Below are 15,906 nucleotides of genomic sequence, written 5' to 3'. Positions count from 1 at the left end.
AAAAGATACAAAAGTCTGAGGTCACGTACCAACCGACTCAAGAACAGCTTCTTCCCTACTGCCGTCAGACTTTTGAATGGACCTACCTTGCATTAAGTTGATCTTTCTCTACACCCTAGCTATAAGTGTAACACTACATTCTGCACTCTCTCCTTTCCTTCTCTATGAATGGTATGCTTTGTCTGTATAGCGCGCAAGAAACAATACTTTTCACTGCAATACATGTGACAATAATAAATCAAATCAAATCAAATAGAGATTCCGCTGAGATCTAGTGATCTCACTGATAGGGATCCCACTGAGGGAGCTGGTGATCTTTTTTCCATTTCTCCTCCAGATTACCAATCTCGCGCAGGTTTCCCGGTTTCCTATTGGTCAGGATGGATGGGGCAAGACCCTGCTCTGATTGGTTCTCCGGTGTGTGGCTGACGTCAGGGCTCGGTATTAGTGGAAGGAGCCGAGAGAAGTAGAGGCATTACCAGGAGAGGGAGCGGAGCTAGGACCCGGGACACACCGGGAGAGGGAGCGGAGCTAGGACCCGGGACACACCGGGAGAGGGAGCGGAGCTAGGACCCGGGACACACCGGGAGAGGGAGCGGAGCTAGGACCCGGGACACATCGGGAGAGGGAGCGGAGCTAGGACCCGGGACACATCGGGAGAGGGAGCGGAGCTAGGACCCGGGACACGTCGGGAGAGGGAACGGAGCTAGGACCCGGGATACACCGGGAGAGGGAGCGGAGCTAGGACCCGGGACTCACCGGGAGAGGGAGCGGAGCTAGGACCCGGGACACACCGGGGCGGATAGGACCAGGAATCGGGGACGGGCTCGGAGCCGGATATTGCCCACCGCTGGGGAGGGTGTGAGAGGGGCCGAGGCTCTGCTAACAACAGCGGGAGAGGGGGACTGGCCCGGGAGCGGATATTGGCTGCCGGGCCTCGGTACCGGCACGTCAGCAGCGCCTGCCCCGGGCAGAGGGAGGGCGGCGGCGGGCAGTCAGTGATCCGCTAGCCCGGCAGCTCAGCCCCCGCCATGCTGTGCTACGTGACAAGGCCCGACTCGGTGGTGATGGAGGTGGAGGTGGATCCGAAAGCAAATGGCGAGGACTGCCTGAACCAGGTGAGGGGCCCGGGGGGGAGAGCGGGGGAGAGCGGGCTGAGGGCCCGGGGGGAGCGGGCTGAGGACCGCAGTGTCTCCGCTTGTGCAGCCGCCCCGGGTTTACTCAGTGAAACCGGAGCAGGAGTCGGCCGTTTGGCCCATCCGCCTGTTCTGTCCATTTAATTGCGATAGTGGGTGAGATTGTGGCCTGAGAACTTCCTGTTGGTGTTTTTACAGCGTGGAGATTTCAGCCTGGATCTAACTCTGATTGAAGCGCCTTGTTCCCTTTGCCCACAGTCTTCATGGAGTTTCTGGGGGTTTTTTTTTGGGGGGGGGGGGGAGAAGTGGGGGGATGTGTGTTTGATTTTTATTTTTTTGGGGGGGTGTGTTTTTGTTTAGCTGGTTGGAAGCATGTGCTTTTTTTGTGGGGGAGGGGTCTGTGTATTTGGGGGAAATGGGGGGGTCTGGTGTTTTTTTTGAGGGGGAGAGGGGATCTGTTTTAAGCTGGTTGATGGTGTGTGTTTTTTGTGTGGGTGAAGGGTGTGTGTGTGTTTTGTGGGGGAGGGCCTGTGTATTTGGGGGAAATGGGGGGGTCTGGTGTTTGGGGGGGGAGAGGGGATCTGTTTTAAGCTGGTTGAAGGTGTGTGTTTTTTGTGTGGGTGAAGGTGTGTGTGTTTTTTGTGTGGGTGAAGGGTGTGTGTGTTTTTTGTGGGGGAGGGTCTGTGTATTTGGGGGAAATGGGGGGGTCTGGTGTTTGGGGGGGGAGAGGGGATCTGTTTTAAGCTGGTTGAAGGTGTGTGTTTTTTGTGGGGGAGGGTCTGTGTATTTGGGGGAAATGGGGGGGTCTGGTGTTTGGGGGGGGAGAGGGGATCTGTTTTAAGCTGGTTGAAGGTGTGTGTGTTTTTTGTGTGGGTGAAGTGTGTGTGTGTTTTGGGGGATTCGGTTCTGTGCGAGCTGGGGTGGCTCAGTGATTTGTTTAGTTTTAAGGGTCTCTCCTCCTCCTTACTCAGGTCTGTCACAGGCTGGGGATTATAGAGGATGACTATCTGGGTCTGCAATACTCGGCGAACAAAGGGGAGACTCTTTGGCTGAACTTGAGGAACCGAATCTCCCAGCAGATCGAAGGGATGCCTCCTTACAGATTCAAGCTCCGAGTCAAATTTTTCGTGGAGCCTCATCTCTTACTTCAGGAACAAACCAGGTGTGTAATTAAAAACCCACTTTCACAAGTGCAAGTCCGAGTGGAACTTTTTTTTTGCTTGGCGTTCAAAGTCTAACGGTTGCAGTAACTTGGTGGTTCCTTGCCATAACTTGTCGTTTTATTTACAGTTGACCGATAGTAACCCCGACATTGGGAGTGTTATTACAGGTCATTGTGGCAGAAACCAGCGCTTTCACTTCAACCAGACACAACTACTGGGTCCTAGTGTCCCCGACCCCGTTATGCGCCGATGTCGAAACTTCTTTACGCTCACTTACATTTCAGTTCAGTGGATGTATTTCTGCACTTCTGTTTGTTCCAGTCCGTTTTCGAGGGTCTGTCTGCGTTTGTTGACATGACTGACGGAGCTCTCGTTCTAATATCTACCTCTGTTGTTCCAATAATAAATGCTTTGAAAGAAATTCTATTGGAGTGAAGAGTTTGTACCTGTGCACTTCAAAAGTGATTTTTTTTTTGGACATTTGGCTTCCTTGAAATAAGGATCGCAGTCAATAAGCGTGAAAACTTAAAATGGCTTCCAAGAGTGTGGTTTTGTAGTAATGCAGGAATTAAAACCAGATAGAAGTGGGTGTCCAATTCTTAAAGCCTGTTTGGATTACTTTTGATGTACAGAGCTTCAAATTGCCAATTGCATTGGGACATTTTGTTAACCTAATGCAGAAAAGTGTATCCTTTGTTCTCTCTAGGATGATTTAAGCATTATGTAGGAGAAAGATGCCCCCTTCCTTAACTCGGGTTTTGGTACAACTAGGGTCCTACCATGTTTTGTCACACCTGTAAAAGCCACATCAAATGCTGCCTCGTATTATAAATTGTGACTTGAGTATTGAGGCAAGCAATAACTGCTGCAGTTTTTTAAAAAGGCTTTTAGAATTGAAGTTTTTAATGAAAATTCCTCCATGATCTGACTCTCATTTTAATCTTGTGCATTCTATCAATAAGTCGCAATGGACCAAGATGGTGCTGTCCGAATAGGGTTTTATTTGCATCAGTCAAAGATGTGATACTAAAAACAAATCTGGGCTACAGCTTCATAAGGTGTTTGCAACTACAAACGTAACATCTGTACATGTTGTTGCTTGATTTGTGCTGTAATGAGCACTATGATTTTTACAAGTTGCCTGCGTTGCTGCTTGTAGCAACTTATGCCAGAAGATCTGATGGTCTGCTTCTCACTTGTCTGTCATCCAGCTATGTTTATCCCTCTGCTACCCCTCCACGTTCTTTAGGAGCAATCTCTGCAGCTTTTCAGTTCTGACTAAATGGCCAAAACACTCAGTTCTTTGCTCTTGCAATTTCAAACACTATGTAATAGGAATGAGATGTTGCAGGCTACATACACTGTCAAATCTAGTTTATTGAGAATTTTTTGCTGTTGACTTGCATTCACAGCCTATTTTTTTATGGTCCCCTCAATCCCATGAATTTTCCACTTGATATCTACATACTTGGGGTTTCATGTTGAAACCTCTAGAAAGAGGTGGTGATAAACTGACTGAAGACTCATCCACTTAGCTCACCTTTTCTCATTTGTTTGCTGAGCGTACTGTTTTGTCTTTGTATAATCGTCACTTTGGATGTGGATGTATTAGTATTCTGACATCAGTTGAAGGCAGAGATTGGCTCATCTTGGCAACAGCTCTATAACTTGCTCTGTGCTGAGGAAGGAAAAGAGAACCTGGGCTTGACCTTTTCTTTCTTTTTCATGGGATGTCCATATCATTGGCAAGGCCATTTGTTGTCCATCTTGATTGCCATTGAACTGAGTGCTTGCTAGGCATTAATCACTTAAATTGCAGCAGTTGTCATGGTGGGGTTTGAATCCATGATTTTCAGTTCGGGGATTTTGTGCTTCGCTGTCTAGGCCAGTATTTTATTTCCTGTCCCTAATTGCACTTGAGAAGGTGGTGGTGAGCTGCCTTGACCCACAATAGTCCATGTGATCTTGGCATACCCACAAGATGTTTCCAAATCAGTATGGTGAGTGGCTTGTGGGAGAACTTGCGGGTGGTGCTGTCCCATGTATCTGTTCCCATGTCTTTCAGGTAGTTGCCGTGGGGTAATGAGCTTTGGTGAATTCCTGCAGTGCACCTTGTGGATAGCAAGCACAACTGCTACTGTGCATTGGTGATGGAAGGAGTGAACGTGAGCTGCTTTGTCCTAACTGTCAGCATTTGAGTTCTGGAACGCAAGTCTCTAGTACTATTGTCAGGGCCCATAGCCTTTGCAGTATCCAGTGCCTTCGGCCATTTCCTGATATTGAAATCATATTGGATGAAGACCAACATCTGTGATGCTAGGGACCTCCAAAGGAGGCCCAGGGGGATCATTCCTGGTTAAAGATTGGGGTGAATATTCAGCCTTGTCTTTTGCACTGATGTCCTGGGCTGCCCCATCATTGAGGATGGGTATATTTGTGGAACCTCCTCCAGTGAGTTGTCTAATTGTCTTGCCACCATTCAAAGCTAGTGTGGCAGGACTGCAGAGCTTGGATCTAATCCATTGATTGTGAAATCGCTTAGCTCTGTCTATTATTTACTGCTTTTGCTATTGGCACGCAAATGCTGTAGTTTCGTTAGGTTGACACCATTTTTAAATGTGCCTGGTGCTGCCCTTAGCATGCCTTCCTGGACCTTGAACTAGGGTTAATCCTCTGCCTTGGTAGAGTGGGGGATATGTAGGCCATAAGGTTACAGATTGTGTACAGTTCTGCTGCAGATGGCCCATAGCAACCTGTGGTTGCCCAGCCTTGAATTACTAAATCTGTTTGAAATCTATCCTGTTTAGTATAGTGGTTGTGCCACACAATACAATGGTGTGTATTGTGAAGATGGGACTTTGTCTCCAAGGGTTTTTGTGGAGGTCACTCCTATCAATGCTGTCATAGACAGATACATCTGTGACAGGTGAGGCTGAGGCCAAGTATGTTTTCCATCTTGTTGGTTCCCTCCATGACCTGCTGCAGACCCTATCTAGCAGCTATATCCTTTAGGCCTCAGTCTGTGGTTACTGAGCCACTCTTGGTGATGGACTAAGTGCCCCATTCAGTGTACATTCTGTGCACTTTCCACCCCCTTCCTGAATCGTGTTCAACATGGAGTACAGATTCTCATCAGCTGAGGAGTCTTGGTGGGGGCATAGTACATGGAAATCAGTTTCCTTGCCTATGTTTACCCTGATGCTGGGAGATTCCATGGGATGCAGAATCTTGTGTTGAGGACTACTAGGAAGCTACCTCAAACCACTGCCATCACCTCTGGGTCTGTCCTGCCAGTGGGACAGGACATACGCAGGGATGGTGAAGGTGGTGTCTGGGCTGTAGGCATGCACCCAGAATCATACTATACAATGTCGGGCTGTTTAACTAGTTTGTGGGACAGCTCTCCAATTTTGGCACCAGCCCCCAGATGTTAATCAGGAGGACTTTGCAAAGTCAACAGGGCTGAGTTTGTTGTTTCAAGTGCCTAGCTTGATGCTGAGTGATCTCTTGTTTCATTCCTTTGAGACTTTTTAGTAATTTTTATTCAACTGAGTGGCTTGCTGGCCATTTCAGAGGGCAGTTAAGTCAACCATATTACTTTTGGTCTGGAGTTGCTTGTACACCAGACCAGGTAAGAATGGCAGATTTCCTTCTCTAAAGGGCATTAGTGATTCAGTTACATGGTCATTTGACTGTTTTAATTCCAGATTATTTTTTGAATTCAAATTACACCAGTCGTTGTGGTGGGATTTGAACCTGGATCCCCAGAGCAAGTGCACTTGGCCTGAAAAGTTTTTTGCACATCAAATCATGATGTACATGAGTGTTTGGGAAAAGAGCCTATCTTTAGTCACTATAGTACAACATGAGCATGTCTTTAACTTCACATTGCTATGTTTTACCTTATTTCAAACATTGCTGTAGTTCTCAATGGCTGCTCTGAAATAGCTTTGGTTAAGTACAGCAGTAACTTTTATGAATCTGGGTTCCTGACATAGTTTCATGTGTATCAGGAGTTTTAGCAGAGGTCATTGGATGTGCAAAACATTCCTTCCATTTTTAATGGATGAATAGAAAATCCTGTGGACCCAGCTGAGCCCTTCAACTAAATTCTCAATTCATGGTCCTAACACACATCTGTGTCACAGGCACAAATGTGGAAGATCTAGCTATAGGTAGCAAGGATTACACTTCCGATTGGGTAGGTAATTTAAAGGAGCAAAAGTGAAGCATATGTAAATTGGGTTCCATGCTGGATACCAAGTTCTTAATGCTTTGTCTGTGTCTGCCATTGAGAAGGGGTGGCAGAAGTTTGGCTCATCCTCCCTCCCCCTCAATTGGGTTGGCACAGATTATTTTGCTTCACTTGTAACATCAACCACATGATTCACTGTCACTTGACTATTTAAATTGGTTCTAGTAAAAGATCATGCAGTCTACTTGTGTTTCATTGCTAATACTGTATAATCGCTTGCACATTAATTCTTTGGGTAACTTGTATAATTGTAGTTCCAATACTTAGTTGCCTTTTTAATATCTTGATGTTTGTGCTGTAATCTAAATAGTTTACTTTGGAACTTTAACTCTTCCACGATTGAATTGGAAAATGTTCAGGCAATTCCAATATGAGTAAGATTCCCAGTTGCTGGCTTTAAAGAACGGGAAGCAAGTTCTCTGGTGTTTTGACCTAGTTGACTACTGGTAACCTGTCTAACAAACAGGAGAGATGTGGAAATGATTGAAAGGGTGCAGAGAAGATTTACAAGGATGTTGCCTGGATTGGTTGGCATGCCTTATGAGGATAGGCTGAGGGAGCTCGGTGTTTTCTCCTTGGAGAGACTAAGGATGAGAGGTGACCTGATAGAGGTGTACAAGATGTTGAAAGGTATTGATCGGGTGGATTCTCGGAGGCTTTTTCCCAGAGCTGAAATGGCTGCTATGAGAGGACACAGGTTTAAGGTGCTGGGGAGTAGGTACAGAGGAGATGTCAGGGGTAAATTTTTCACTCAGGGTGGTGGGTGAGTGGAATCGGCTGCCGTCCGTGGTGGTGGAGGCAAACTCGATTGGGTCTTTTAAGAGACTTCTGGATGAGTACATGGGACTTAATAGGATTGAGGGTTATATATAAGCCTAGGTAGGTAGGGACATGACCGGCGCAACTTGTGGACCGAAGGGCCTGTTTGTGCTGTATTTTTTCTATGTTCTAAGGTTGACAGTCACTCGGTGTTGGTATCAGGCTACAGTGCAGTCAGACTAGTTTAGTGATTGGTAGCTTTGCATTCACTTTTAATGCTAATTTCAAGCGGCCTTGTCTTTAAATATACACTTGCTACAGGCAATATTGCTGCTTTTCTCTACCGCCCATCCACCCCCATACAACTTTCCCCCAAGTAGTAGGCATGCAGGAAATTTGCTTACAGGCTTCCGCCATGGTGCTGTTGAATTAGCTGTGGGAGGAAGTGCTAAATTATCTAAAACGTTCCCTCTTATGGGAGCAGCTTGTCTTGTTTGTGTGGTCTCCAAAGCAGATGACAACTTTGAGTCATGTCTCTGTGACAGGCCAGATTAGTGCAATGATCTTTTGGGGGGGGCGGATGGGACCAGAAACTTCTTTTACATAGTGCCTTTCATGATCTCTGAACATCCCATAACACTGTACAGCCAGTTTAGTCCATTTGTGCGCAGCAAGGTCCTGCAAATGGCAATATGATGGCCAGGTGATCCTATCTATGATAGTTGTGGAATGGACATTAGGAGGTACTCGCATCAGAAGTGCTGACTTTTTTGCTCCATGAGGAGAGGGCCTAGGGTAGACGTCACTGTCTAACACGTGCTTGATTTAAAGAAAAATCTTTGAACTGATATTTGAACCCACCACTCTTGACTTTCCAAGCCCATAAAGAATAGGAACAGGAAGCTGTTCAACCCCTCGAGCCTACTCTGCCATTCAGTCGATCATAGCTGATCTGACATTTCTTGTATCCACTTTCTGCCCTTTCCCAGTAACCCTCGATTGATTACTGATCAAAGATCTATCTTGACTCGGCCTTAAATATACACAATGACTCTGCCCCCACTGGCGAGGAGTTCCAAAGAGAGACAACCTTTGGAGAAGTTCCTCCTCGTATCGATCTTAAAATTGGCACCCTTTATTCGATTATTCTCTCTGGCTCTAGACTGTCCCATGAGGGCACGTATCCTTGGCATTTATCCTGTCAAGCCCCTTAAAGTTCCTAAAAACCATTGAGCCACAGTTGACAGCTAAAATATGTGGCTAATGTGCTAGACATTTTATGCATGTCCTGTAGTTTTGCTGGCCATCATTTAAGTGATTTGGCTTGTGTTTGGGTTTATAAGTCAACACTTGATACACCATTTTATGTTCCTGCTAACCGTGCTCCGTATTGAAATAGAGCAAGTAATTTGAGTTATCTAGATACTTGCTATTGGAAGGTAAATATTCTTGTAATTGCTCAAATGTCTGACTTACTGTTTTTTAAAGAAATCAGTTATTTGAAGAAATGTTGGTTAGAGAAATAGATGTGATGCTATTGAAGTGCAGAGTGGTCTTTATAACCAGCTATCATTGATCTATGTCTAATACAAGTTTGCTCAAATACAAATGGTCGTAAGGACCACCAAGAATATATTGGAAAGTTTTTTTTAAGAAGCATATTTAAAATCATTTGGAAACTTATTGTGTTGACTGGGACTGAAACAGATTTGGGGAGATGGAGTCACATTGCACAAAATGTGAGCAAGCAACTGCAGACATGGCATAGGACCATGGGGGGTGGGGTCACTTTACATATGTTGTAGTTATGCCCCAGCTTCCAGCTGTTCGAAGGGCCCACAATGACCATGGCTGTCTTTGTTCCAGAATCCAAGCTGAAAGTATAAATCTGTAGAGTAGGCACGGAGTGTCACTGGAAATTGGCCAGACAACTGGATTGTTCTGATGTTGACATTGTAGTCTGCTGAACAAAACTACATAGTTTATTCACTGCATTCCAGAATTTTTATGTTTCAAAATCTATCTCTCTCCATATCAAGCTGTTTTTATATAGGTTAACGGTGATTAAGCTTTAAATATGTATAGTTCTTCCTTTGTATAGTTGAGACGGAAAGGCTGTTGTATGGTATTGAAACTGTTTCCTTTTATTCCCATTTGATGCATGCCCTCGAGTAACCTTATGTTTACACTGTTAGCATTTGACCGAGAGTTACCTTTGCAAAATATGGTGTTCTGGTGCCTCTGGCTAAATGAGGTAATCAACCTCCGCACATGTTGCACTATTCACTTTCAACAGATTTTGACTACTTTCTTTTGGGATTTTTTTTTGAGCATTTTGTTAACTGTTTGTTGTCAAGATTTGAATTTGTAAGAATATCCAAAATTGTTGTTGAATTTCCCCGGAGGCTAGCCTAAAAGCTCCATCTTTTTCTGAGAATGGGTTTTTTATCCCTGCCCAAAGGTCATGCTGACTTATCTCAATCCTCTTGTTTCATTTTGCTGGTGTTCGTACCCTTAAGCGCTCCTCTTCCCCTTTGCCCTCTAGAATTGTGACATTTGTAGCAGTGCCTTTATATTGCTATCCTTGTTGCAAAGTGTTACTTTACTGAACTTCAAAGCATTGTGAGCAGCCTGTCCCTCTGCTTGCAGACTGCCCCTCTTGCTATGTACTGTTATTGGAATGAGAGTGGTTCAAATAGAAATTTTGTTTCAGTTCTTGCTTAACAAGGGAAATTCCAGATTCCATGAGGAAATGGAACAAAACTCTGCCAAATGCCACCACCCACAATCTGGTGGCCAATATTTTTATCTAGAAGTTATTTGAATCTCGTATACAGTCGTTAGTGCATTGTTTTTTACTTACGGTGATGGGGAGGGGATACATCAACTAGATGGCATTTCACTTGTAATTGCTTGGGTTTCAAAACTGCTATGCAACATATGGTCAATCGATTTCTGACAGGTTTATCACGAAACAGCAGAACTTGCTTATCTATCTGAACAGACCTTGGCAGATCAGCTCTAATTTATGATATTTGTGCCAGTGACTGCATTTCGCACAAGTAGACTTGATTTAAAGAAGTCATTACTGTTAAGTTCCCCTAAATGTGGGAACTTGCTGCACTGCAAGTGTACAGTGAATGAAACCAATTGTTTACTTGTGATCCAGTTGACAGTAGCAGCTGATTTTAATCCATTATTTTGCCCTGTCTATTTTTTTTTGCTAAATCCTAAATCTCAAATGGATATACAGTTTTGGCTAAAGGTTCAATGAGAATTACTGACTGGTATTTACTTCATGGAGGAAGCTATTTTTGATTTAAAAAAATTATCTGTGGTACTTTTATTAGAGCTCCCATCTTTGAAGTTCAGCCCCGTGTCCCAGATGATCATGCAATACAATGGTTCTCTATCTCGGAACAAATGCCCCAAACACTTGTCATTTATTGCTATTCATGATCATTGCTGCTGCATCTGCTTACATGGTAACTGTAGAAGTATTGTATGTTATAAATCAATATTTATAAAATGAGCTTGTTCAAATTTCCCCTTGAAACCCTAGGCACCAGTTTTTCCTGCATGTCCGGGATGACCTGCTAAGTGGGCGTCTACGTTGTTCACCAGAGCAAGCTGTGGACTTGAGTGTACTTCTAGCACAAGTGGAGTTTGGAGACTACAATCAAAACACTGCCAAGTATTCTTATGAAGATCTCTGTACAAATGAACTAAACACCACCATTTTGAACAGGTAAATGGCATGCATGAAGTTACAAAAGCCTTCCTTCTGACTGTCTTCATCTTGGACCAACTCGAGAGAATCCTTAAATTACTAAGTTCTTGAGCTTGTAGTATTTTACATTCTATTGAGTCTCTGTACTTTTTTTAAAGTCCAAAGTCCACTTAATCATTTTAACAACAGAGCTTGACCACATCTTTTGGAAAGAATGGTTAAAAAAAACAATATTGTCATCTTCCGTAGGAAGTGAGAAATGACTTCACTTTGTCCCTGTCCCTTCTCCACAAACTTGACCAGGCAATACAAACTCTACTTTTCTGTTTCAACAGTATTGTTGCAAGCCACAAGGGATTAGAAGGAATGAGCCAATGTACAACTGAGTATCGCGTTCTACAGATTGCTTGCACACTGGAGCACTATGGTGTGGAGTGGCATTCAGTAAAAGATGGTGATGGACAGAAGCTGATGATTGGCATAGGGCCTGATGGAATATCTGTTTGCAAAGAGAACTTAAATCTAATTAACAGGTAAATGGCATTAACTGCTGAGATTTGTCCTTTTCACTGTCAATCTAAGGGTTGTTTTGTTGTACGCTTCAAACCTCTTTAATTTGGCTGCTGGATAATAAATGTAAAAGTTATGCCAGCTTTGAGAGCACTTTTTTTTTTTTGAAGCATGTAACAGCTAAAATCTATTCCTCTTTTTCCTCCACTTAGTGCTAACTATTATGGATCTAGAAATCTATATTTGTATAGGAAAAGATCAATGTTAATATCTTTTCTGAATTACCTTGCAGGATTTCATACCCGATAATCCAGATGGCCACCCAATCTGCAAAAAATGTGTACCTTACCATCACTAAGGAATCTAGTAGCAGCATCGTACTAATGTTAAAGCTGATTAGTACCAGAGCAGCAAGTGCCCTTTATCGTGCGATAACTGAAACCCATGCATTTTACAGGTACTGCAATTTGATCGATCTTTTCATTTAATGTTGCCTTGCAACATTATCTATGCACTGTTTTCTGCCATGGGATTTACTTTGTTGGGAAGCTGAAATGTTGAGGTGTGCGCATTGTTCTCATGTATTTGATTTGAAGTTCAGGCAGTCTTTTTTTTTAAATTTTGTTTTGTCTAACTGTTTATAGCAGCAGCTCACCTAACTGAGGGAAATTAAATCTACTGTTTTTACCTGGCCTAAATGTGAGTCCAGACCACAGAAATGTGGTTGACCTCTTCACTGCTCTCTGAGATGGCCTTGCAAGCCCCTCTGTAAACACTGCAGTGGTTCAGAAGGCAGAGCACTGCCACCTGAAGGGTAATATAGGATGAGCAATAAATGCTGGCCTTGCTAAACACCCACCTTTAAGACCTGCTCTTGCAGACTCCGAATGGAGTATAGATTTTCAGATTGCATTTTAAATATGATTTTTGCCATTTGAATTTAACTAATTAATATCCTTTTCAGGTGTGATACTGTCACCAATACCGTCATGATGCAATACAGTAGAGACTTCAAGGGCCACCTTGCTTCTTTGTTTTTCAATGAAAACATCAATCTGGGTAAAAAATACGTTTTTGACATCAAGCGTACTTCCAAGGAGGTTTATGACCACACACGAAGAGCTTTGTATAATGCTGGCATTGTAGACTTTGTTCCACACAATCAAGATGGCCAGAACTCTCCACTTAAATCTTCAGAGCATGAATTGAACTGTAATAGTTGTGAAGGGCTGAGCTGCCAACAGAGTCAGGTGCTCCAAGAAAAGCTTCGCAAACTTAAAGAAGCATTATTGTGCATGGTCTGTTGTGGTGAGGAGATTAATACAGCCTTCTGCCCCTGTGGCCACATGGTTTGCTGCAATTCTTGTGCTAATCAGCTACAGGTAAGATTATTTTGGACCATTTTAACAACTTTCTGACACCTGAACTAACTTTCCCTAGGGATTTTTGCATCTTGTGTCACTGCAAGATTTTGTACTTAATTTTACTCCAACAGATCTCAAACTTAGATTTTGTGATTAGTCTTAGTTGAATAATTGTTTAATTTTTTTCAGGCATGTCCAGTTTGTCGCTCTGAAATCGATCACATTCAGCACGTATTCCTGCCCACGTGTGCCAGTTTACTCAATCTGACTGTAATTTGAACAATCGAGTGTCAGCACTTCTGACTGGATAAGATTCATAATTGACCCACACTACAGAAGGAACCAGAAAACACTCCATGTTTGTCCTATTGCAAACACGGCCGCTTGTTTTAGACCTCTTTCTGTTCTCCTCTCGACAGATTATGGATGTTTTGGCAGGACTGTTACAAAATGCTGAAGATTCTGAGAAACTTCTTTCACGGATGGTATTAAAAGACTGGCCAAATTCAAGACCAATTACTGAGGTCTATCAGTTGATCTGAAAATTGTACTGTAGCATTTTCTACCAGAAGCTTATAGTGGAGATGTGGTGACACTGCCTGAACAATCCCTTTACCTGGATATTGTCTTATTTCTTGAATTATTCACCCATAGTATTAGAACTTTTTAATTCTATTGTTTTGATGTGCTTTTTAAAAGAAAAATAAGCTTTTTTTAAAAGATTTTGGTTTTTGTAATTGACATTAACATTGGTGCAATGGAGCAGAATTATTTGGTGTGTGATAGCTTTATTCATCATTTCTGAAACCAATTGCAGGGTGGAAAATACAGAATTTTAAACCAGGATTTTGAAATTCTGATCTTTTATCCACTGCAGAATACTTAATTCTACAATATGCAGAATCTCCCTCCCTCCTAGACATGACAGAGTGAATGCAAGGAATTGTTTAAAACCCAGCTTGGTCAGTGAGGTTTTTCCACCCGAAATGTATGGTCGGTAGAATCTTTCAAATGCAAAGACTTGCTAGAAGACCAATTTTTGTGCAATTCTGGCTGTTTTTGAGGCTAGGAATAAACTACAGTGTCACTTTATTGAGGAATTTCCAAAATGTATTGTTCATAGGGTTGCCTTAATGTAGCAGCAATGATAGACTCCATCTGTTTATGTACAGATCAGGTTCTTTGCACAGATGTTTGTCAGACTTTTAAAAGCATATATATTGTTGACTGTCATGTTAGCACATAGCCCCTTGCTCAAAGGGGCATCTATTTTTTCACTTTGTATAAAATGAGGTTTATTTCCATTTGAAGCAAAACATTGTCTAAGCTAGATTTAACTTGACTTTTATATTCCTTTTAAAATGTGTTAATAAAAGTTTTGTAAGAATTATGAAATATATTGCAGACTACAAAATGTTTCTATTTTGCAGCAAAGTTTCCCAGATAGGTGCTTTTTCTTTGTCCTCCATCCTGTAGCTAGTACTGCTTTTTACTCTATAATGAATACTTAGTATTGTTTGGTTACACTGCCATACCCCTGGAAGGTCTTGGATGTTTTCCAGGACCATGAAATACATTTCTTTCTGTATGTACCCTGGAAGATGCATTCCTTCCCTCCTTTCTCTCCGTCCAGAAGGATTAAACACGATTCTAACTTGTTGACCTCACCATCACACACACACACACACACACACCCCCCCCCAAACATATCACCACTGGAGTTCTGATACTTCCAGCTAAAAGAAATGATTTTATCCTCTGGCAGTTGGAATGGATCAGATATGCTCTTGGTTATGTCCCACCGCTGCATCTTTAAAGTTTTATTACTGTCACAAGTAGGCTTACATTTAACACTGCAATGATGTCCCCTAGTTGCCACACTCCAGTGCCTGTTGGGTACACTGAGGGAGAATTTAAAATGGCCAATGCACCTAACCAGCATGTCTTTCGGGTTGTGGGAGCAAACCGGAGCACCTTGAGGAAACCTGCACAGACGGGGACCCAAGCAGGGAATTGAACCTGGGTCCCTGGTGCTGTTCATGAAGTGAAGATGACAGCATTGGATTGGGGTGAGCACAGCAAGAAGTCTCAACACCCAGGTTAAAGTCCAGCAGGTTTATTTGGAATCATGAGCTTTTGGAGCACTGCTCCATCATCAGGTGAGTGGCTACTCACCTGATGGAGTAGTGCTCCAAAAGCTCATGATTCCAAATAAACCTGATGGTGAGAGACTTTGTGCTGTTCATGAAGTCCATGCTTGATTTCCTGTTGAACAATCCAATCTATTTTCTTTCCGTGCTCTGTCCTTGTTTTGCAAGTTTTTAAAAAATAACTTAATTCTTAAAAGTTACAAAGCTAATGCAAACCCAAATCCATTCCTTGCTAGCTCCCAAATCAAATTCAGATCCAAGCTGACAAGATAAGGCATTGCATCCCATTTTGGGCATAATCTTAGAAATAAATTGGCCTTTTAGCTATCTAAATCCTTTTTGGAGTATTTGCTTCCACTGCTCTTGTAGCAAGTGAGCTCCACGTTCTGCCATTTTTGTTTTTAAAACATGTTCTTCTGCGAATCTCTTCCAATGAAGATCAAAGCACATAAAATAAAGTACTTTCTACATCATGCCATCTTCAAGGATTGGGCAAAAGAATCATCAAAGTGGTGCTCACCCAATCTCAATGTTAGTTACCAATAGCTGTAGCTGACCACTACCTGCAACATTGAGTATCTGGATTGTTATCGAACCTCCTAGAGATATCCAATATGCAGTCATACCAAAGAACCCATTAGTTATCTGTCTTGTGCACTTGTGTGGAAGTTGCCTCTTTGGTGCTAGTGAGAATGAACAGGTGTTCCAGTTTGTAGCTCTGGCTGAGTTCCCAACAGTCGCAAGACATTTATCAACCGCACATACCCTGCAATCTCAGCTGTAATGTGCAGCTTGTAATTTCCATGTTGAAGTCCAACTTCCACTCACCAGAAACTAGC

General features: G+C 42.9%; 1 protein-coding gene across 1 annotated transcript; it reads left to right on the top strand.

The window, feature by feature from the left end:
- Nucleotides 1-353: 353 nt before the first annotated feature.
- On the top strand, nt 354-14,309 carry mylipa (myosin regulatory light chain interacting protein a). Its single transcript, XM_078241429.1, has 7 exons — nt 354-1,118; nt 2,108-2,298; nt 10,876-11,061; nt 11,379-11,576; nt 11,846-12,010; nt 12,518-12,935; nt 13,107-14,309. Exons 1-7 carry the CDS (start codon nt 1,032-1,034, stop codon nt 13,194-13,196), a joined length of 1,335 nt encoding a protein of 444 aa, XP_078097555.1. The 5' UTR covers nt 354-1,031; the 3' UTR covers nt 13,197-14,309.
- Nucleotides 14,310-15,906: the final 1,597 nt, after the last annotated feature.

This window comes from Mustelus asterias, chromosome 2 (assembly GCF_964213995.1).
Source record: "Mustelus asterias chromosome 2, sMusAst1.hap1.1, whole genome shotgun sequence".
NCBI classification, from domain to species: domain Eukaryota; kingdom Metazoa; phylum Chordata; class Chondrichthyes; order Carcharhiniformes; family Triakidae; genus Mustelus; species Mustelus asterias.
Note: the sequence above shows the minus strand (reverse complement) of the source record. Positions and strands in the feature narration are given on the sequence as shown.

Coding starts and splice junctions, on each gene's coding strand:
- mylipa (XM_078241429.1), top strand. CDS start 1,032: ATGCTGTGCTACGTGACAAGGCCCGACTCGGTGGTGATGGAGGTGGAG. Junction 2,299..10,875: donor TTACTTCAGGAACAAACCAG/GTGTGTAATTAA, acceptor TTGAAACCCTAG/GCACCAGTTTTTCCTGCATG. Junction 12,936..13,106: donor CTTGTGCTAATCAGCTACAG/GTAAGATTATTT, acceptor AATTTTTTTCAG/GCATGTCCAGTTTGTCGCTC.